Source organism: Trichosurus vulpecula, chromosome 4 (genome assembly GCF_011100635.1).
Source record: "Trichosurus vulpecula isolate mTriVul1 chromosome 4, mTriVul1.pri, whole genome shotgun sequence".
NCBI classification, from domain to species: Eukaryota; Metazoa; Chordata; class Mammalia; order Diprotodontia; family Phalangeridae; genus Trichosurus; species Trichosurus vulpecula.
Window position 1 is genome coordinate 291,790,902 of NC_050576.1, and position 24,504 is coordinate 291,815,405.

At 37.0% G+C, this 24,504-nt stretch overlaps 1 protein-coding gene across 1 annotated transcript in view; it reads right to left on the reverse strand.

The window, feature by feature from the left end:
• Nucleotides 1-24,504, reverse strand: part of UNC80 (unc-80 homolog, NALCN channel complex subunit) — a 227,958-nt gene that overhangs the window by 118,054 nt on the left and 85,400 nt on the right. Inside the window, exons 21-24 of the mRNA XM_036755726.1 lie at nt 24,343-24,439; nt 20,630-20,802; nt 9,761-9,973; nt 4,325-4,460 (exon numbers count right to left, since the gene is read on the reverse strand). Coding sequence (XP_036611621.1) covers nt 4,325-4,460; nt 9,761-9,973; nt 20,630-20,802; nt 24,343-24,439 — 619 coding nt within the window. The remainder of the gene's footprint in view (nt 1-4,324; nt 4,461-9,760; nt 9,974-20,629; nt 20,803-24,342; nt 24,440-24,504) is intronic.

A 24,504-nucleotide genomic window follows, 5' to 3' on the forward strand; every position in this document is an offset into this window, starting at 1 on the left:
GCAGACAGAGATTAAATGTCTTGCCCAGAGTCATACAGCTAGTGAAGTATCTGAGGCCAAATTTAAGCTCCATTCTTCCTAAGTCCAAGTCCAGGCTCAGTTTTGTCTTCTATAGCATGGAGATAATACATCACATGGTTTTTGTGAAGCTCAAATAAGATAATTAGTGTCAAGCACTCTGGAAATGTCACTTCTTGTTATTATTAAATAATGGTTTTTAAACTTTAGGCAGGTAACAGCCCAAGTGGCAATGTACAAAATCAATAGTGATTACTAGTCATTCTGTAGAAAAGAGAAAAAAAGGCATGTCATTTGCATAAAGGTTTAAAAATTGTTTTAATTACTTTATTATTTAATTTTGCAAATAAAAATCTATATTGGAAGAACATATTTTTCATGACTCAAGTCATTGGTAGCTGGGAAAATCATCAAAGGTCAATTTCTCTTGGTTTTCCAATTAAGTAACGATCCTTCCCCTTTCAAACCTTTCCTAAAACCTATGTGTTCCTTCTCTCCTGAATTATGTCTTATAGTTATTTGGTCTGGTTACAGACTGTGAGCTCTATGAAGGGAAAGGACTGGGTTTTATCTAGTCTTTGTCTCTCTCCCAGTGTCTAGCACAGTACCCTGAACATTTTATTTTTGGTTGTTATTGTTCAATCGTTTCAGTCATGTCCGTCTCTTCATGTCCCATTTGGGGTTTTCTTGGCAAAGATACTGGACAGGTTTGCCATTTCCTTCTCTAGCTCATTTTACAGATGAGGAACTGAGACAAACAGGGTTAAGTGACTTGCCCAGGGTCACACAGCTAATAAGTGTCTGAGGCCAGATTTGAACCCAGGAAGAAGAGACTTCCTGACTTCAGGCCTGGCACCCTAGCCACTGCACCACCTAGCTGCCTCATATGCTTTTATCTATTACTATATATTAACTATATACCCAACCTCCCAGTTTATTTTTGGACCAGACCTCCAATTTCACTTGTATAGCAAGAACTTAGTGAGGAAACTCTGTCTTACCAATACAGATAAAAAGGTATTGTGTAACTTACAGTCCTAAAAAGTTGCCTGGTCACACTGAGGGGTTAAATGATTTACCCAGAGTCATGAAGCTAGTATGTGTTAATGGTGGGTCTCCCTAACTCCAGGCTAGGTCTGTATTCACTAGGCATGTTACTTCTTTCTCTGGATATAATAGACATAATGTTTATTAACATGAACTGAATTAAATTAAACAGGACTTTCTTAAAAAGGTTGAATGACAAAGTGGATATATAGCTCTCCTAAGAGTCAGAAAGACCTAGGCTAAACTTTCACCTCTGATGTATATGGATCATGACCCTGAAAAAGTCAGTCAATCTCTTGGTACACTAGGCAACTCTCTAAGACTGTAATTTGTGAAGTCCATGCCAACCTGCACTGGCAGAGAGAGCCTTCTTACCTGGCAGTTTCCAATACCAGTGAAAGTGACTGGTTCCGTCTCTTTCCTAAAAATATGAGGGAGATTTCCCTGAGTACCAATCTGTTTTATGGAAAGGGAACAGACTACCTTTAGGTTATATAGGGGGTGATAGTTGGCGATGGGCATTTAGGGCATCTAAGCTAAGCAATTGCTTCTTTAAGACACTTCTTTATTGTTACTTTAAATTGACCAATGGTGATGTCATGTGGTCAGCATCCCTTTCCTTCCCATCAATGACCATGAAGACAGCATCTAAAAGTTCCCTAGCAACATGATGGTGGCAAAGAATACAAATCTACCATTTTAGGAAATGCTTTTCATGTTCTGTGGTTGAGTCACACTAGCAATTATTTCAGATGCTAGGCTTTTCAGATGTTGCTAAGTGACATTTACTAGGCTGTTTGCATTATTTCTTCTCTCTGCTTTTTGTTCTCAAGGCTGCCATCCTGACTCATCCCGTCAGCACTACAACCATGGAAATGTTTCAGAACAAAGGGCTTCCAATTGAGGTGCATTAAGGACCTAGTTTATGCCAAGGTCTCCTTTGAATTTCTTTGTACTGTTTCTGGGAGTCGTACCATTGAGAGTTCTCAGAGCCAACACTACTGAACACAAAGGTACTTACATCAGGGATTAATGCATCAGAGCTCTGCCTGGAATAAAGGGAAAGGCACAGAAGCTTCGGTCTTGATAGCTACCTTAGTGTACTTCCATGTAGAAGGGGCTTTAAAAATCAAACCTTACTTTAGGTCTCCCTGGGAAGAATGACCTCTGGAAATCCAGAGAAGTTCTAGGAATCACAGAATCATAGCTTTGGATCTTGAAGAGACTTCAGAAGGCCCTGAAACCAACCTGCTCATCCTGAGTATGAGGAAATGAGGAACAGAAAAGGTTGGATGCATAGCTTGTGTCTGAAGCAGGATTTCACCAAAGTACAATACCTTATCCACCATGACACCTTGACTCTCAATAAACATTATTATCCCCTTATTGTAGATGAGAAAAGTGAGGCTCAGAGAGGTTAAATGATATACCTCCAGTCACAAAGACTTCTGCTCCCTTCTGTAAGAAGCCTTTTCTGGTCTTCCTTAAATGCTAATTCTTTCCTTCTGAGATTATCTCCAGTTTATCTTGTATGTACAGATGTGCACACACACGTGTGTGTATTACTTTGCATGTTTTCTTCCTCATTAAAATGTTAACTCCTTGAGAGCAGATAGTACCTATTGCCTTTGCATTTCTTTGTATTCTCAATGTTTAACACAGTGCTTGGCACCTAGCAGATATCAAATAAATTCTTGTTGACTTGACAGCTAATAAGTGGCAGAAGAAGGCTTTGAACCTGGGTCTACCTCATTTCAGGTCTAGGACTCTCTCTATTGCATTATGATGCTTCTAAATGATTGGAGATCTAGGTCTGTACCAGAAAGGGTCTATATGGCCCTTTGTCTTATATGGTGGTGGAGATGGGAATCTCAGTTGATGTGTGAAATAGCACTATGTAGTGTTCTTCTATTACTGGCAGAGATGGCAACCAGGTGGCACAGTGGATGGTGGGACTTGGGAGTCTGGATGACGTGAGTTTGAATTCTGTCTCATATCCCTCACTAGGTATGTGTCTTTGGGCAAGTTACTTAATCTTTCCATGACTCAGTTTCCTCATCTCTAAAATAGGGATAATAATAGCATTTATCTCCCAGGGTTGTGTAAGGATTAAATGAGGTAACATACACAAAATGGTTTGCAAACATTGAAGTGCCATGTGAATGGTAACCATTAAAAGGTGTGCATTGAGCTAAACCATAATCACATTCTTACAGTTCATGACTCTATGAACACATACAAAGATATTCTAGATCATTGATGTCGGCTTTTGTTTTCTTTTTGGTCCCGACTTGTGATTTCATTGGCAGAGCAAACTCCCAGGGTGAAAAGTCCACCTACATATGCAAAAAAATGGGGAGAACTACTCCTCAACTTAGAGTCTTAGAGGGTTGCCTGTAGCAATGAGAGGTTAAGTGATTTGCCTGGCCTCACACAGCCAGGAGCTTAAACATGAATCAGTAAGTCTTCCTGAACCCAAGACCAACTTTCTCCTATTAAGTCACACTGCCTCTCATCAATGGAAGAAATGAAAACCTAAGCATAATATTATCACCTTACACTCCAGATAAGGCAGCAGTACACTCATACACACATGCCAATATGGTGCAGTAAACATATATACATATACAAATGGTCTTGGAAATGTACATATATGAATCTTGGAACTTCTATGGGAAGAGAACTGAATTTGATTTCTAGTTATAAATACAGGATGACAGGCATTCACATTTTTAATATTTGTGAGCTTCTTTCTTTTCTTTCTTTTTAGGTTTCAATTGGATGTTGGACACCGCAACATAATTCAGTTAAATATTTCAGTACTTCAGTGGCCTTGGTGATTTGGAAGATATTTCATTTTTTCATCTCTCTCTCTACACTGTCTGGCTGCATGTCAGTCTCAAAATCACAAGGGAGATAGAAGGGAGGAGGTTTCTGAAGCACCAGTAATTTTCCATAACTTTAAGCAATGATATTCCCTCTGAAGGTGATAGAAACAATTTTAATATTTGTGCAATTGCAAAAGGACATACCCAAAGGCGAATGGGGGTGGGGGGCACGTTGCCCCTGTTTTGTAGCCCCTTATCTTTTCAGCGCCCCTGTCCACATGCTTGACAAACATGCACAGCAAGAAAGGGTGAAGCGTGTGGGGAAGACAGGGAAGTGGCAAGAATATGAAAGAGAAAAGAGAATTAAGTGCTCTTTCTAAAGCAGAGGTTCTTACAAGCAGGGGTTCTTGTAGTAAAGGGAGTCTCCTTACTGTCATCTAAAAAGTCTTCCTCCTCATCCTCTTTCCTCAGTTTCCTCTTTGTCTCTTCGTCATAAATGAGACCCAGCAGATTAGCTGGGCTCTCACTCTCTCCATGGCACAGTTCATTCAGTCGGACTCCAATCGCCTGCCATAGAGAGGGAAAGAATTAAAAAAAAAAGCCCACACAATTTAAGTTTCTGAGAATGGGTCCTTGGTGTTAGAGCAAATATAATATTAGTGAATCATTCCCTCCATGCTATATCTTGGCAGTACCATTTTCTTGACGTTACAAATATGGAAACTGAGAAATGGAAAGCATTAATGGCATCTCTAAGAAGTGTTAGACCAAAGGTTTATCCACGCAAACAACCTGCACTTTGTTAATTCTATAAGGATGGGATAGGCACTGGACCTATGATAACATTGGTTAATCAGGGCCAAGTGAGGAAATTCTTTGTCAATGCAGACAGCTTAGATTCTCTGCAACTTGGAGCCTACAGAACTGCCCAGAGCACTAAGGGGTTAAGTGACTTGCCCAGGGTCCCACAGCTTTGCCCCAGAGATAAGTCTTGAATCCACATCTTCCTGGTCATAAGACTGGCTCCCCAGTCATGAGAACAGGTTACTTAATGAATATTCTCTTTTGTCTATGGATGGTTTGATTTATAGCAAAGATCCAAGAGAATAGGCTATTGCTACAAACAAAAAAAATACCAAGTAAGCTCTCAGAGGATTCCCTTAACGGCAGTATTACCGGGGGAGAAATGACCTGGGAGGTTTGCATGCATTCTGCCATGGAAGTTATCTGTGTATAAACCACTCAGTGGAGCACTTTCCCTAGGCTGCTTTTGTATAATCCAGGATATTTTCTTATGTGATGTTACAAAGGAGCAAGAAAAACAAAATGAACTCAAAACCAAAATAAATTTTGTACGTCACTATTGTTCAGTCAGTTTTTCAGTCATGTCTGACTCTTTGTGACCCTATTTGGGATTTTCTTGGCAAAGATACTAGAGTGGTTGCCATTTGCTTCTCTAGCTCATTTTTACAGATGAGAGACGGAGGCAAACAGTTAAGTGACTTGCCCAGGGTCACACAGCTAGTAAGTGTCTGAGGCCAGATCTGAACTCAGGAAGATGAGTCTTCTTGACTCCAGGCCCAGTGCTCTATCTACTATGCCACCTAGCTGCCCACACATAGCTATAATGCCCAACTATTACATCAGGAATAGGAGTTATTTAAAGTAGTTCAATAATGCACATGGACAGAGTTTTGTTTTATGAAGGTTTAAAACAACAGATGCCATCCTCTCCAGAAACTCAAAATTGTCATCTTATTAGAGCACCATCATAAATTACCCAACCACCCCCACTGCCAAATTTGCAAGTAGAAACAAATTCACCAGATGGCAGTTGATAGCTAAGTGGATAGCGAACTGGGACTGGAGTCAGGAAAACCTGAGTTCAAATCCAGCCTCAGACACTTCCTAGCTGTGTGATCCTGGGCAAGTCACTTCGACTCTGATTGCCTGACAAAATGAATTGACTGGATCTACTGGAGAAGGAAATGGCAAACTACTCTATAATCTTTGCCAAGAAAATCCCAAGTGGAGTCACAAAAGGTTGGACATGACTGAAAAAAGAGTCAACAACAACAAATTCACCAAGGCTGCCCAAATTGTCTGTTTAATGGTCCTGCCCTTTACAAAGAAATGAACTGTGCTGTGAGTAAATCAGGGATATGATTATAATGAGCAAAGTATTGGAGAGGCTCAGATGTCTTGGAAAGTGGTCCATCAATGAAATCAAGAGCTGAAATCCAGTTATTCTTCCCTACCCTATTCCAATATTACCACCTTTCAATATTCAAAAACATTCTAGGTAAATACCCCAAGAAGGTTGTTGGAAAAAAAGGCTCCATTTCTGCCAATATGTTGAGAACAGCACTTCTGTGGTATCAAAGAACTGAAAGCAAAATAGACGGCCATTAATGAGGGGAATGACCAAATACATTGTGTTGGATGAATGTATTCAGTAAGGAATGATCAGTATGATGAAGAGGGGGAAGTATAGAAAACTTCCAGAAATTGTTGCAAAGTGAAGTTGAAAAGCTAGGAAAACAACATAGGATGACTACAACAATGTAAATATGGAAAGAAAAACCACCACAAAATAATCAAATATGAATATTGTGGAATTACAACGAAGAAGCTTGGCCCTGAAGAAGAGATGAGAAGATACCTGATCTCTGGGTGGGGGAAAGGCCATGAATGTGAATCATTGGATTAAATGTCAATTTCTTCCTACATATCGATGGTATTGCTTCTTCCGCTTCCTTTTTTTTTTGCTTATATCTTTCAAAGCAAAATTTTTTTTTTTTGGTCATGAAAGATGGCTCTTTGGAAGTGGGAGAAGAGTGATAATGGGAAGAAATCCAGGTAGACCAATAGAAAATATATCAATAAATTCTATTTTTATAAGAAGCATGATGCCCAAAAAGGTTATGTGACATCCTAGTTTTTACAACTAGCGAAGAAGAAAGCTAGGATCTGAATCCACGTGTCTCTTGATGCTAAGCCCAGCTTTCTTTCTCCTATACCACGTCTAACTACTGAAGCTTTTCTTTACTTCGAGGTCCAGCTAAAATGCCACCCTCTTCACAAAGTCTTCCTTAATCCCACTTATCTCTCCCCTTTCCTCTCTCTACCACCCCTCCCCTCCAAGGAAAATGAAATCTTCTTTCCTCAAATTTCTCCTAGCATTTTGCCTTTTCTGAACTTCTGGCTCTTTTCTTTGTCATATCTGTGTCAGAGACTGGCAGATCCTTGAGAGAAGAATCTGTCTTATCTTGCCTACCCAGTGCCTAGCAAAAGAGTAGGTGTTTTAATAAATATCTCTTGCGTTGAGTTCAATTGAATTCTGCCCACATCAACATTTTAAGCAAATTCCTAAGTAATAATATTTTCTTTGATGAATACCAAATCAAGGCAGGCATGGATTTGGCTGAAGTGCCCTAAATAAAAAATGCAATTAGTGTTGAAATCTTTGTACCCAGGGAGAGCATGAGCTGGTCTTTACCTTTCAGATTAAGTGGCAAACTCAACAATTATCAAGAAAAAAGAGCTAACTGGGCAATTTAAACATTTCCTGCAAAATAATTCGATTTTAGCTCCAAATCTGATAAGCTCCAGCCAAGCATGACTAATAAGGGGAAAATGCAAAAGGAAACCCATAAAAACAGGCAGCTGGTGATGAACTTTTCATAATAACATCTGAAGTCTCATAACTTCTTGGTCTCAAGAGCTCAGCTTCTCTTCACCAAGGTGATGGGCTTTCAAATTCTCTTGTGCTCAGTAACAAACTTAATCATACTGGGAGGAACTAACTAGCTACCATGCTCAATTCCCATCTGCTAAAACTCTCAAGGGAAGACAATGACTGAATAGACTTTCAGATGGGGGGGAGGTAAGGGCTTACTGGGCTTCTCTGAAACATTTTGTGGCCATTACCAGTGCTTTAGTGGGAAGGCAAGGAAGGAACATGATCTCCTGAGGACTTCTAAACATAGTTTCGGAAACAATTTGTTCATTTTAAGCACGTAACAGTAGCCACTGAGAGGCAATATGATGAGTGGACAGAGAACTAGCCTTAGCTCCAGGATGGTCTAAGTTCAAATGTTACTTCTGACTCATAGGTTTTATGACCCTAGGCAAACCATTTGCCTTCTCAGTACTCTTAGCAACTCTTTAAGGCCATAAATTTCAGACAAGATGCCTACTTGCATTACTAGAAGGGTTTTCTTATCCAGGTTGTTTATGCCAATAATTTCACAGGTCTAGACCCTATCCTTAAGGGTAACCACATATTTACAGTGATTTTCACTTTCTAAAACATTGTACCCCACTATTTCCTTTTTCATTATAACAATCCTAGGAGAGAATTTGGAGCTCTGGATTGCAGGCCAATGATCACCTTGGTGGAGAGCAGGAAAGATCATTTAGAGCTCACAGTGTAGTAGGTTTACAGAGATAACTAAATCTATTTTGATAAATAGCAGCAAGGAACAGGTTGTAATTAATAGAGCCAAGGACCAGGCAAAGGTGTTGGGGCAGCCTGGAGTTGACTGAAAGGTAATGGCCTTTCTTCAGATATAAAGGAAAGCAAATGTTTAGATAAGCAGAATTTATAACAAGTACTGGGCAGCTAAGTGGAACAGTGGATAGAGTGCCAGGCCCGGAGTCAGGAAGACATCTTCCTAAGTTCAAATCTGGCCTCTTATACTTACTAGTTCTGTGACCTTGGACAAGTCACTTAACCCTATTTGTCTCAGTTTTCTCATCTGTAAAACGAGCTGGAGAACGGTCATGAAAAGTCAGATAAGACTCAAAAATGACTTAACAATCATGACAGGTGCCCAATTTTTAGCTGGGAATTTACATTTCTTTTGATCTTTGTTCTATTTTGAATATTGAGTTACTTACAAAAAGAAATGTTAAGAAGAAGCATATGGATCCATCTAATTCTAAAAGCCAATGATCTATATCCAAAGATATCAGAACTAGAAGGTTTTTTAAAATAAAATTTTATGAAAGACATCATATTGTCTTTTGTGTGCTAGATAACTTGTTTTTAAGAATACAAAAAGAATTCATTTAATGCAAAATATGGATTCACACACATATACACAAATACACATAGCTAGCATAAGCCTCAAAATACTATGCATAGTTGACTTTTCTTGGCATGATTCAGGAGAAACTTAGACAAAAAGAAGACCCTTCTATATTGTGAGACATTAACAGACACACTAGAATGGATTACTAAGGGAAATTAGGTATTTTATTCCAGTTAATCATTTTTAAAAGTATATGCTTTCAAAGATTTGTCAGGATAGCATAGGGGCAGGCCAGTCTCTTTGCTGGGACAAAGTGGGGAATAGTGGAGAGCAATGGCCCTGGAGGGAAAGAACTTGAGTTTTAATTCTACCTTTGATACTTACTCCCTGTGTGACTTTGGACAAGTCACTTCCTTTCTTTGGTCCTTATCTGTAAAATTAGGAGATTAACTAGATGGACTCAGGAATCCTTTCTAACTCTGAATTAACAGTTATAATCTTTGCATCAACCTTGTCAGAAAGAGGCAGGAAAGGTATTAATATTTCTATTTCAAAGAGGAGGAAAATAAGCCTCAGAAAGATATCATAAACCATATAGTTAAGTGGTAACCTGGAATTTTAATTTCAATCTTCTAACTTCTTTTTGCAACAAACACCATACCAACTCTCGTAGAATGAACTCTAAGACCACCCCATTTGATTTTTCCTTTGAGTTTATATTTCAGTGATTAGGGCAAATAATTTAAAATCATCAGTGTCCCATTCTATGAGAAGTCTTTACTAACTCAATTTCACTCAGTTTTGACAAGAGAAGAAACAACTGTGGCTCACATCTCCCCACTGGTAGAAGAGCTTGGCCGCATTCCACTGTAACTTTTGATTCCGCTTGTTGCCCACGATTGGTGATCGGCCTCGGGAAAGGCCTTTCTTCGTGATGTTGACATGGTGTCCCTTCATCCACTCAGGCCAGTTGCCACGGTTGCAGCGGTGCACAAAGCGAGCACACTCCAGGAACAATGCTGCCCTGGCCACCACTGGAGCTTCCTGATTCAAATTGTTAGGAAAAAGAAAATCAGATATGATTAAAGCAAAGAACATTAAGTTGCCCAAGTAGGAAATAAACGCGCCATTTGGGAACCAGTAATTTTGTGAGGGCCTCAGAGGGAACAAATAGTTTTTAATCTACTTATACCTCCATTATTTTTCATTTCTCTCATATTGGACTTCCAAAATGGTGTCAATCTAATGCAGTGGCATGAGGTCCACAGGCTTAAGAAATTTGAATCAAGGAGAATAAAAATTCAAGTGAGTTTTTGCTTTTGAGCTCATTGATTTCAGAAATAACTCACCAATTCTACCTATATCCACACCCACCACCCACCTTTGTACATTCAGCGGGGCAGCTGTGTCATGCTTTGGCATGCAAACCAAGGTATGTGGTTAAACCAAGGCACGTGGGAGAGTGCTGGGTTTCACTGAATATGTGGAGGAAGAATGATCCTTATCATGAAGCACGCAAACACTCTAGTTCTAGAACTTTATGCCCTTATTTCAGTAAAATTCTTGAGCATTTAGTTTCCCTCCAGTGATTCAACTTGTGTGAATAAAAATAAATAAAATACAATAAAAATAAAGTTCGTACTGTCCCACTCAACAGAAGATCTTGGCTGCATTTCACCAAAGCTAATTGTTCAGTTGGTTTTCTTGGCCCCTGAGACTTAGTTTAATCATCTGTGAAATGGGGATAATAATACCTGCTCAATCTATCTCACAGAGTTTTGAGGGTCAAACGAGATGCTGAAGTGCTTTATAAACTGTTGAGCACTACAAATATGTAAGGTATCATTATTGTTTTTGTTATTTTAGCAGAGTGATGTGGCCATTGATATCATGAAGAGTAACATGGGGAAATGGAGACTGTACTGCATTTAGAATTTTACAATTCTGGCTTCCAGATCTGCCATTTGATGCTTGATAGCTCTGTGATCCAGGTCTAATCACTTAACTTCTCCCAGCCTCAGTTTCCTCATCTGTAAAATGGGAGGATTAATTCCTGTACCTACAGGGCTATTGTGAATTGTGAATGAAATTATGTATGTAAAGCTCTTTGCAAAGTTTAAAATAAATATAAACATGGTTGTTATTATTCCTACAAGTTTTATTAGCCCATAAATACATATGAAATATATGCTATAAACACTACCATCAACCTCATCCTCATAATCATTATCATAACATTACTATCTGTTTGTACCACAAGATACCTTCTGGCTAGTGAGAAAATAGAACATATAATCTTAGCATGAGTTGCTCTGTTTTTATTATACTATATGAAGAATATAAAAGATGTAGGTCATGATTTTTAAATGTGTTAAAACAGGAAACTGTCCAATTGATTCATAAGAGACAAAGCATTTGGGGGAAACAAATAAACTATTTCCTCTAATCTCTCCAACAGCAAACTGTTGTAGAAGATATTTTAGAGATATGTTTATAAAAGATATGTTTTATAAGGGGATGAGCAAGAGAAAGAAGGCTGCAAATGGGATTCCGAGAATACCAAGGTTCATACAACTCTGCTGTGATCTTAGAACCAAAGACATTATAATCCTTCAAGGGATTATGAGATCTGAAGTTCTTCCTATAAGGCTATCGATCACGTCATGGTAATTTTTTTAATGAGGTATTAATTGAAGACAGTAAGTACTAACAAACTATCATTTAATCTCTTTTAAAAACATTTTATATTGTCAGCTGCCATCATCAATAAAGAGATGTTAGTGATTTGGAAGTTATTATCTCACTTCAGTTGTTAGCAATATATTGTCACAATGATCCGTGAAGAATTAGGCAAAAGATCCAAGAGAAGATGGGTAAATGTGGGTGGTATTTTTGGATTATAGAGTAGAAGGGACTTAATATATTTTTTGGTAATGCTTTGAAACAAAACCCCAGGTCCAACATGTTGTTTTTTATCTCTCCCCCTATCCACTGGATTCAATTATGATTGATTTGTATTACCTTTAGGAAACATTTTCATATGAAATATTTCCTAGGCTATAGGTAGAATTAGAATACATTAAAAAATAACCAAATAAACAAGCATAGCTCTTTAATTTCAAGACTATTATATACATATATATATACATATATATACACACAGTTTTAGGATGGATAGTTTAGAGGATTTTTTTCTTTCCTCAGTCCCTCCCTCCCTTCCTCTCTCTCTCTCCTTTCCTCCCTTCCTTCCTTCTTTCCCTCTCAATAACTGAATATACCATTCATTTTTGACCATCGTTCCAACCTTTCCCTTCTCATGTAAGACTGTTTTGTTCTTAAAGCATCCAATTTTTAAATCTTCATTTGCTTTCTCATATCTCCTAACATCCCCTCTGTCATTTATCAGCATTTTAATATCATGCTATAGATATCTCCTCGCATTTCTTTTTTCTCTTTCTTTTATTCCCTTCCCTTTCTATTATATTTTTGGGTGTCCCATTGTTTCCTGTCTTAGCTTTCATTGCTATTGTACAATTCTCCTCTCTTTCAACTTCTTATTAGTAGGTTTCCATCTTTCTATCTCCTCCATGCATCACCTACTTAAAAGAAATCCTTAATATTTTCAAGGTTGATTGGACTAGTGACTTCCCCCATTCTTTACCACAAGAAGAGTGAGGAATCAGAGCACAATTCTATAATATATTACCTTCCTAATTGAGTCAAGTTACTATAAGGGTCCATATAAACTATTTCTTGTCTCTAGAGCCTAGTGATGAACTGTCAGCTCCATTAATCAGCACATGTGCTGAGTCCTCACTAAACAGAGAGTTAAGTAAACTCCCTGCTATAAACAGCATGATGGATAGGACTCTAGGGCATTTCCAGGTGGAGATAGGTGTGGGGAAAATAATTTTTTTAGGATTTGTTTTGTGATAGTGTAATGACTACTTGAGGATCACTTGAGAAAGTAGGTTTCTTCAAAACTTTTCCTTTGACTATTTCTTATAATGCCCAGAAATATTCTTTATGAGACCAAAGTATATTTCTGTACATTACTTACTTTCATAATTTTTTAAAGGATTAACTAAGAATGTACAAATAAAGCAAACAAACATCAATTCTAAAAATCTGTCACCAACTGCATTGCGTGTACAAGGTTTGAGACAATTCTCAGGGACTGATTTTAAGAGTGTGATGATGATTGCATATAACAAACAATGATCTCATGGGGGCAGTATACCTATAAAATAGATATTAGACATGGACACATATATATCAAAGGAGAAGCAGATAGCATAATGGGAATGGTTTAAATTCCGTATATGATAACTACCTCGGTGACCGTGGGCAAGTCTTTTAATCTTTCTAAGCCTGAGTTTTCTGAACTAGAAAAGAAGAGGTATTGGATTTTATAGCTTCTGGTGTCCCTTTTAGCTTGAGATATATGATCATAAGATCCTATACTTATTTGACTAGTAGGCTGAGAGATTTTTGAACTGGATATAACCAATCAACTTCCTTAAAAAGCTGGTTAAGAAGACAGTAGATTGAAAGGCAACGGAGGTGACGTTTATTTCTACTATGGCATACTTCTGACACTTGGGGATCCTGGTTTAAGGTAGGATGACTAGGAGCCTGAGGAGATGTTTCACACAAATGTAGAAGGAGAATATTATGAGGTAGATATTTTGACTTCTAGAATTACTGAGAGGGCTCTCCTCCGCCAATCCAAATCCATGTAATAGTGATTCTGCCTTTACTTCCTTTTAATCCTCAGATGGCAAAATAAAGGTAAAAAGGTGAGAAATTTAAGGGCTGAATAAATGGACCTAAGCTTTGGGTCTTAGGTGATTATTAGATGCTGATTACTTCAGCCCATTAAGGAAAAAAAACATCCTTGAAACCAATTACTTTCCAGAATGGCAGCAACTGCAGAAAAAATTCAAGACCCTACATTAAAGTTGTTAACAGTACCAGCTCCTAGTTTTTAGGAACTTCACAAAGTAAAATTCAGGTATTGTAACTAACTGATCCAGGGGAACTTCTTGCCCAAGCTTACTGGTAGATTGGAGACTACTTTCTATCTTAGCTCCACCATACACCTTTAATGACAAAATACTTGATTCTAAAGTATTTTGCAGTAGGGTAGATTTGACATTTAGCTGACTAATTTAATTGTGTATACAGACAAACTGGGAAACATTTGAAAACATTTATACAATGCTTTAAGATTTGCAAAGAGTTTTTACATACATTATCTCAAGAGTGAGGTGGTGTGTATAGTAGAAAAATTTCTGGATTTGGAGCCAGGGAACCTGAGTTCAAATCCCAGCTCTGCCATTTACTGCCTGTGTGACCTTAGACAAGATGCTTTACCTCCCTGAACCTCACTTCCTCATTTGTAAAATGAGAGAGTTGAGCTAAATGACCTCTAGAGGTCTACAGCTTTAACTCTGTGACCCTATGGTGCTATGATTAAGGAATAATCACACAATCCAAAAGTTGTACTATTATTCCATTTCCACAGGGGTCTGGTGAAAGGCTCAGCATTCTGGAGCTTCGTACCCAGCGAAGCCATGTTTGGTACAGATATCCTTTTCCCTTGCTTTGCAGCGTGCATGTTACTTTACAGAAGATGGAGAGTCAATCAAGGTGCAAAAGTAAGGACTATGATGTGTGGTCTAGCAGAACAGCGGATGATCTGTTACATGGATTCAAAACTCAGGGTGTGCAGAGGAGGAAATGAGGCACTCAAGAGTGAGACGGAACTAATGTCTTCAAAAGATCCTCATAAAAAGGTGTGTCAAAGTGCTGATTTTCAGGCAGAAAAACGGAAATCCCTGGAGAGAGGATTCTTCCTGGACTTAAACACAAGTACCTCCTTTGATAAATCTTACCTCTTAACACGCAGTGCAATCTGAAGAAGCAGCAAGAGAAAGATGGAGATATGACAGAATGGACAGGGATGAATTGACATCACAGAGAAACACATCACAAATGGAGAGAAATGAATCAGGAGAATGTTGCATAGCTGAAAAGAACAGGTTACTACAGTGCAAATTAAAACTAAACACCAAAGCAAAAATTCTACTCTACTACCACTCCCCAAAAGAAGAATTTTGCTTATTATTTTGAAATAAAAGTAGGCCATATTTTTGAAAGTCATCTTCTGAAAACATTTCTTCCTTTACCTCTTCTCTATATTGGATTGATGCCGCCTGAATGCTTGTATTCCAACAATGAATGATTCATAATTCCCAGAGTAGCACCGAAGGAAAAACTTAACAAGTGAGTGAGTGAAAAATACCTCTATCATTAAAGTTATGTAGTTCAATTTCAAAGCCATCTAAAAATATCACTACGCAATACAGCTCTTTACCGGCTAACATTTACAACCAAATGACTTCAAATGTCAAGTTTTCCTCTAAATTTTTTCCATTATTTTATCTTAAATTTTGCATCACAAGCAGATGAATGGAAGGTAATATTCACGTTGCCCTGCAGATGCTGTTTAAGAAGACTTTCTTCTTACCGTAAGAAAAATCCATTGAATCTTAAGAGGAAGTTTAGTTGAAAAGTACTGATTGATGTCTCCAGAGAAGGAAGTGCCCTTTCCATTCAAGGAACAGAGAGTACAGACCTTGGTCATCCATATCATTTAAGGTTAAGACTCATTCTAGTCATATTTGTGGCCATCAACATCGTTGGACAAGGCATTTCTATGGGAAGAGAATTGTTCATCTTCTGGCCTGACTCTATGCACAGTCAGTTCCATTTTCTGAGGCCATGTTGACATGGTCAGATTGGAGCAGGCTGAACCACAAAAGCCACATCAGCCCACATCAACTGCCTGGGAAAAGCTCTGTATACAATTCAAGGGCCTAGGCCTAGATGATTCTGAAATGATCTGGGACTTTGGCTTTTACAGAAATGCATGATATTTTCCCTTAATAGTTTGGGCTAAGAAGGAAAATGCTACAGTTTCTTTTTCTGAATGTATTCAATCTTGGAAGTATCTGGAGTAGTTTGTAGTTTCTTGGGGATCTAGAACTCTCTAATTTCTATCTCAATCACATATTATGTGGATATAAGACAATAAGGAGACTAACAGATGGTGTCACTGGGGAGATTCCTTGGCAAATAAGTTAGAATATTACATTCCTTTTTTATTGGCAGATGTGACTTCACATTGAAGATATGACTAATAAGCTGTGGATAATAAACTCAGAAAGAATTATGTATATTACTTAAGGCTAGTGGAGAAAGAGTGGAGAATCTACTGAAATTGTTTTTAGGGCAGCCAGTGTCCCACTCCAAGTAGGAAAGGACCAGTTCTTATAAACCTGTAGACAAATCATTACTCTACGTGCTTTATTTCCTCATAAAATAAATGAACAGTTTTTCAAGAAGTTACCAGTATTAAACCTTAATGGAACAACAAGGATATGCACTTAAGCTATCACTAGATAGTAGAATTTGCTAGCTCATATGCATTTTTTAAAGATTGATCTTGCTTCTATAGATTTATCTCTTTTTTTAGTAATTCTAAACCTATTTGGGAATAGGTTGCTGGGAAATTCGTTATTTTTTGCAGCACTCTAGTACTTTTTAAAAAAGCACTGTATGAAATGTACAGTAGAATCCTGTTCTAATAGCTTATTATTTTAAAGTAAGTCAAATCCTGCTCTCTTCAAATGTAATAATTATATACAGTAAATGTATGATGAGCATGATAGTTATCCATGTTATTCATGTGAAAAAATTCCTACTCTATTTACAAACATGAAGTCAATTAAAATTAATTTTGAGAAGTTTTTGAGGATTCCTATATGATCTTTAGTATATGGCAAAACCAGAGATGGAAATCACTATTCTTTTCATATTGTTTGAGCTGGATCCTAGTTTTCCAAATGAGAAATTAACCAGAATGAAATGGCTGAAATTACCATCTTTTAAAATTACCAGGTCTCCACTAGTATTTTAAAGCAGAAAAATGTGAAATAATCCGATTCTTACTTTATTTCCCTAGAAAGTTCTGGCAAGTATTGTTGTCGACTGGAGGTTATAACACAGAACCTTTTTTTTCCTAGTTCGAGGAAGTATATTTAAGTTGTAACACCAAAATGGCCACTAATTGATCTTTTTATTACCAGAGCACAGTGGTGAACAGACTCTATTATGTAAAATCCAATCTTGTATGTCACCCTTTGGGCAGTTACATGGATCTTTTTGACCTCCCAACTAGAATAATATAATACATTTAATGCAGTAGGCTATAGTTTTAATGAGTACAGCATGCTAACCTACTTTAAATCACTGACAGGAAAGGCACTGACAGCAAAGAAGAGATATGTTTCTGGCTATGTATTGACTCCATGCCTTCTGCAGGGCACAAATTTGTGATTCCATATTTATTACTTAACCTATATTGAGTCCTTTGCCTGAATGAAGCATCAGGTATCTGATAGGCTTTCTCTCTCTCTGTCCACTCCTGGAGTAGTTGTGGTCAAAAGAAATATTGTAGTTGACAGAGATTACTTCTAGAGAATGGGCGTTGGTGGTGATTATTCCTCAGATCACATATTTTTCCAGCCTGGTCTAGTAAAAAGGGTGCTGGTATCAGAATCAGAAGATCAGAGTTCAAGCGTTGGTTTTGACATTTACTAGGAGTATGAACTTGGGAAGCCACTGTACTCTTTAAGCCTCAGTTTACTCATTTGTAAAATGAGGATAATACTCAGATTTCCTATCAGGAAATGAAGTGGATTTTTCAACCTTAAAACATTTTAAAAATGAGCTGTTACTGTTAATATTATCACTTGACTTTTTGTATAATTGTCTTTGCTTCATTTTGTATATACACATAGAGCTTTGGCCATAAACGAAGGTCCTTTCAAAAACATCAAATGTCTTTGAAATGAATTACATTCAGTTCTTTTCCAGCAAGAAAAAAATGTCAGGAGAGGCTGGGCTGAACCTGAAAATGGAGCTGATTACCCCTAATTTTTGTCAGTTGTCATAGCAACAATGCTAGGGGACACATTTAAAATAAATAAAAAGCTTTTCATTTGCATAAATTTTGAGCATAAACATTCCAGAAGTCTGTACATATGTTTCTGTAACACTGTTATTTGACAGAATTTTTCTTCCTAAGGATATTGGAAATGTTTTTTTTTTCTAAAAAATTTTTTAAACAATCAGATTATATGGCTAAGAAAGCAAAATATCATTGCTGTTTTTAAAAATAAAATAATGAGAATTATTTTCTTCAACTAAAAGACTGTGTTGAAACTTTAGACTTGAAACAAATGCAAAGAATGGTTTTATGTTTACTCAGATCCAGACCTTTGGACTGAGCTCCAGGGAACAGCTGCACAATATCTGCATTTTAGCAAACAACATATTCTGGTATCTACATTCCTTAGAGCCACAGGCACATGGCTATTAAGCCCACTTGGAATGGACTCTCAACATTTGTGTTATATATGGACCTCCTTTGTCAATAGATACAACAGGGCTTTGGAAGCTTTTTGCCTCAGAAAAACATTTGCATGAAAACAGAGGCTCAAACCAATATTTACTCATAATTCAAACTTGATTGATTCGGCTTTGGATGTCGAACAGTAACTGAAGAAAATTGAGTTAGTAATCCGGTTATAATTAGTCAAGAATCCATCAATAAACTTGTATTTTGGATTAGGGGATTCAGTTACTCCATACTTCTTAGTTGAATCATGTTTTAAGGCTCTATGTCATCTTCTACTATCTTAAAAGATAAGATTTAACAAAGATTTACTTACTTCAGTCAGGGAATAAATAAGTCACCTAACCTTTTGCTGGTTTGAGGATACAAAATCCTCATCTATAGGTCTAACTACATTCTAATCCCTGGGACCAATCTGATTGGCTGGCACGGGAAAGAGAAGGACCCACAAATGCATAACCCTGGTATCTCAAGCCTGTTTCCATTCCTGCTCTAATTTTGTATCCTGGGTTTTATAATTAGGCTCTTACCTCAGTGCTTGTGACCAAGTCCCAGTCTTGTACCCCCATTTAGTTCCACCATTTCTGTGCCCTTACCAGTATCCCTGGCCTGATTTCAGGGTTAGAACCCACCCATAGTCACCCCAACATCTAGAAAATGAGTCTTTGGCACTTGGCTTTCTCATCTGAAAGTTTAAAAAGAGCAGACAGCAATCACTCTGAGATTGTATAACTTTAGTTTAGCCTGGAGGTGGAAGGACAGACTAGATATTTCAATGGGTCTTCTAATCTTATGATTCTGATTTTTTCATTCACTATAGCATACTTTCAAGAAAGAATGATGAAATTTTAAATATCTTCAGAGATAATTTTTTTTCCTTTAAAATATGGACTACCCCAATCAGACTGTACTGAAATACTGTCTTCAGTTCCAGGTATGACATTTTAGAAGGAGAGGAGCAGAAAAGGGCAACCTTGATGGCAGACGTACTGGAAACCATGCAAGGAAAATCCATGGAAGCAACTGATAATGTTTAGCTTAGTGAAATCTTAGGGAGAGGAACATAGCTGACTTCGAGTATTTGAAGAATTGTCACATGGAAGAGCCATTAGGACTTGTTATACTCACCACAAGGAAACCAATAGGCAGACGTTACAAAGAGCTACTAAGATCAGTAAATGGAAGTTGCCAGGTGGCAGACTTGGCTTTGATGTAAGCAGAGTGGGCCATCTCTGGAGGCATGAGTTTCACTTCACTTAGGAGAGTTCAGGTGAAGGTTGGCCAAGTAGCCATTTGCAATGTTGTAGAGGGGAATTCCTGTAACATTAGGGGTCGGACTAGGTGACATTTGAGGTTTTTTCCAATTCTGAGATTCTGTCATTTTTTGAATGCCAATTACAGACATTACATGATTACATTTATGGTCTTTGGAGGGTGAAATTCTATTTTTGAACAAATGGAAAGATTTTTGCCTAACATAAAATTTAGCTCAATGAGGTTGTAAATAGACTAAAATAATTGAATGAGTTATATTATAAGGATTGGATGACTTCCAAGATATGACCCAGAAACTAAGATAGTTCTAAGAACTTTTTAATCCATTTTAATAAACACTTGAAGCAGTAATTTAATCTGATGAAGTAGAAAATAGCATTGAATTTGGAATTAGAAGACCAGCATTCAAATACTGGCTCTGCTATTTACTATCTGTGTGATCTGGACCTTATTTAACATCTCTCATCCACAGTTTTCTTATCTGTAAAATGGGAGGAGGAAATAAACTCTTAGCCCTCTGCCACCTCTAGAACTGTTATCTATGAAGGTACAAAGTTATAATTATATTAGATGGTACTGGTTTGTTACAAAGTTTTCATATGCTTTAGTTTTAATAAAAGCAAAAATTTCCAGAAAGACTCTCTCTTCAAGTTTTCAAATTTCATATCTACTATTATCATGGGATATATCAGTGTTATCACTATATCACAATTCTCAAGAGTTTCAAAAGTAAAAGGCAACTATAAGAATTGGAAACTGAACTTGAATCACATATGGAAGTGTTTACCTAAAATGAAATATTTCCACTTGATACCCATTTTGACCAGTCTTTGCTTTGCCATGCAGAGAAAGCTTTGAGGTTAGCTATTTGTTCTTATCTCAGTTGACTGTGTCACTTGGGAAATGAGGAAAGGATTGGTTAGACCCTTAAAATTACTTACCAGATCTAGGGCAGCTGCCAGGATCGAGGCATCAGGAATAGTACCTGGTTCACAGCAATTTAACAGAAACTGAAATCTCTTCATGCCTTGTCTTATTGCTCCCAGATTCACTACATTCTTGTATTTTGCCCCCTCCTGGTTGGAGGTCAGATGGTCATCAAAACTATGGCAACCTGAAGAGGTAGACAGCATCCAGCCAGAGAGAAAATTGGAGCAGAGATTTAAAAGAGCTGCAAAAATAATTTGTTTCATTCATTCCTACTCCCATTTCCTCCTTCCCAATCTAAATTAATAACTAATAAGTATCTATCAATAAATATCAATCACCTAATATATGGCAGGCACTGTTCTAAGTGCTGCTCTAAACAGAGCTATTGACTGAGATCACAGGTATTTAGTGAATTTGGTAGCAAATAAAAATGTGAACTCATTTTAAAATATATAAGGCAAGCATATATTAAAATATGGGTCACATGATATAATCTGAGGCTAGAATACAGGAAAAATCCTAAAAAACAAAAATTATAGCACAGAAGTCAACCTAGGAGGAATGGAAAGCTCTTAAGAGTAGAATTCTCAAGACCCAAAGAGAATTAATTTGATAGCAAGGAAAAATGGTAGCTTTTCAAAGAGATTGATGTGGCTGCACAGGAAATTCCCCAACTAACTTAGATCTTTAAAAGCCATATACGGAGGATGAAAGTAAGAGCAGATAATGGGGGAATTAATACAAAAGCATGGCATGATCCTGTGAGAAAAGTGCTAGGAATACTAACGTTAAGCATGAGCTTTAGCTGGCCAGGAAGGCTAAATATGATGATGATGATGATAATAATAATAATAATAATAATAATGATAATAAGGGGTTGTTGTTATCCCAGTGTGGCAAAGAAGAGGATCAAAGAAATAAGACCATTATTTGGGGTGGGTGAGATGAGGATGAGAGATAATACAAAGAAAGAAGGTTATTTAATTCTTATTTTTCTTTTGCTTTTCTTAAAGAAAATCTTTTTGAACTGGAAAAGACAGAATGAAAATGACTAATAGTCAGCTGATACCCAAGATAAGTAAGGATATAAAGAAGCTAGAGACCATTTAGATGACTTTGATGAATTCAAGGTAACTCCTTCTGATAGGAAGTTCTTTGAAAGATGGTGGCAAATAGAAATAGTACGAAACCGGATAAGACCAGGTGTTGTCTTGATTTTCAAAAAGGGAAAGAGAACGGAAAGGAAAAACTGCAGGTCATTGATACTGATTTCAATCTCTAGCAAAATTTTAGCAATATTTCTAAAAGGAAGATTACTGGACACCTAGAAAATTATACAGTGAACATAAGAGGCCAGAATAACTTCATCAAGAACAGGTCATGGAGAGAATTTGGAGCTCAAAAATTTTTTTTTTGGAGCTCAAAATTTTTAAAAAAGGATTATTAAATTTTTTTCACATGTAATTGGAAAATATTTAATGAAATAAAAAAATAATATTACATCATAAAAAAAACTCATACTTTGCTAACCTGGTTTCTTTCCTGCTCTTTCCTTTTTTTATTTTTCAACTAGGGCTAGTGGACTGATAGATCTAGAGAATGCTGTATAAAGGGATTACCTCGATTTCTACAAAGATTTTGATAAAGTATCATGCTAGTCTTGAAAAAGATATGGAGAGATGTGGACTACATAAGAGTTCACTTATGTGACTACAGTACCGGCTGAATGGCTAGCAAAATGAATAACCATTAATGATTGGAAGTCAACTTGGAAGTTGTCCTGTGCAATGCCGTGGACAGTAGGGAACCTGCAGCCCGGAGGCCACATGTAGCCTTCTAGGGCCTGGGGTGCGGCCTTTTGACTGAGTCCAGGTTTTACAAAACAAATCCTTTTATTAAAGGGATTTGTTCTGTCAAGTTTGGATTGAATCAAAGTGCCACACTTGAGGACCTAGAGGTCCTCATAGGACCCCATAGGACTCCTTGGTCATCTCTCTGTGTGTGGTTCTGTGCTGTTTAATGTTTTTCTCAATGACTTGGATACAGGCTTAGGTGGAATATAGATGTAGATATATATATGTAAAACTTAAAGAAGACACAAAGCAGAGAGGATATTTTAACACACTGGATGACAACATGAAGATTGAAAAATAATTGTGCTGAAACTAAAAACATAAAATTAGTAGGGATAAATGTAAAATTGTATACCTAGGTTAAAAAAAATCAACTTCAGAGATACAATACAAGGGAAGAGTTACTAGACAGTACTTTGTCTAAAAATGACTGAGTTGTCTGTAAGATTGATACAAGTTCAATTATGATGTCAGTTATGAAAGCTCTTACAATCTTATGCAATAGGCATAGTGCCATCAGTTTAGAAAAGAAGATTAAAAATGGAAATGATCAGTGTTGAATGGGCTTTAGGCATATGAGTAAGTTCTTGGTAGGGTTCTGATTTAGACTAACTTCTGTAAAATAATGTGAAATGATATAAGAGATGTCATTAACCTATTCATACTCTTTCACTGAGCAATTCCACTACTGGACATAAATCCCAAGGAGGTAGAAAACAGAAAAAGCTCCCGTATACATGAAAGTATTACTAGAAGTCATTTTAATTGTAGGGAAAAAAACTGGAACCAAAGTGATTATCAATCAGCTGGGGAATGATTGAACAAACTATAGTATATGAACATCATGAAATGATATTTTGATCAAATGTCATAACATTTGTTAAAAAGTGCTTAGTACAATGCCTGGTACATAGTAGCTACTACAAAAGTGTTTTTTTCCTTTTCTATCCTTCCTTACCTCCCTCTCCTTTTGCCCTAAAAATATACAGCCTAAGCCAGCACAAGTATGAGTATACATATGTATATATGCATGTATATATATATATATATATGCACATGTATAGAAAGAGAACATTGGAGAGAGTAGTCACACTGTATTCTGATGAGGCTCTATTTTGAATATTATGTTCAGTTGTGGGCATATTTTACATGAAAACTTTATAACTTGTAATAGATCCAGAGAGCAATCAGGACGGCCATAACAATAGAAATCGTGTCATATGAAGAAGAATTGATGGATCTAGGAATGTTTAGTTCAGACAAAAAAAGACTAAAGGAATAGATAATATTGTATTTTAATATTTGAAGGTTTGCCATGAGAAAGAAACAACAGTTATTCTCTATAGCTTTAGAGTACAAATAAAGGGTAGGACTGGTCAAAGTTCCAGGGAGGAATATTTCAGCCATATTATCACGGAACAGACTGCACTGTGAAGTAATGAGCTTTCTAACCCTAGAATTATTCAATCAGAGGCTGGATAAAAATTTGCCAGGAAAGTTGTTAAAAATACATATGTATGTTTGCATAAGTAAAAAAAAATAGATATCTATTTATCTATACATGGAAAGTTAAATCAAATGACCTTTAAGATCTATTCCAATTCTCTGATGCTATGGTACTATGATTCTAATAACAGATCAGGAGGAAAAATGCTAAAGGAAAGGAAGATAACTAACTAATAGAAATGATATAAAAGAAATATGAAATGTATTTTAAAATGAGAGAAAATGGCAAAAAGGGAGAGAAAGGAAAGCAGAAAGAAAGGGAAAGAAATACAAAAGGAGAAATGAGGATAGATTGTTCAATTTAACCATGCTTTTTTTAATGTGATGAAGCCTAAATGAATTTCTGAGGGCTACATGTCATTTACCAAGTCTTTTGAAGAAATTCTCTTCATCATCTCGTCCATTCTCCATCCCGCTTCCTGGCCCTCCTTCAGATAGTTTCACTGCACTGGTAAACTTAACCTGAGAAAACAGAAAACTGGTCTTAGGAATGAAGCTAAATTAGATGGCAGCATGTTCTGGTGGGA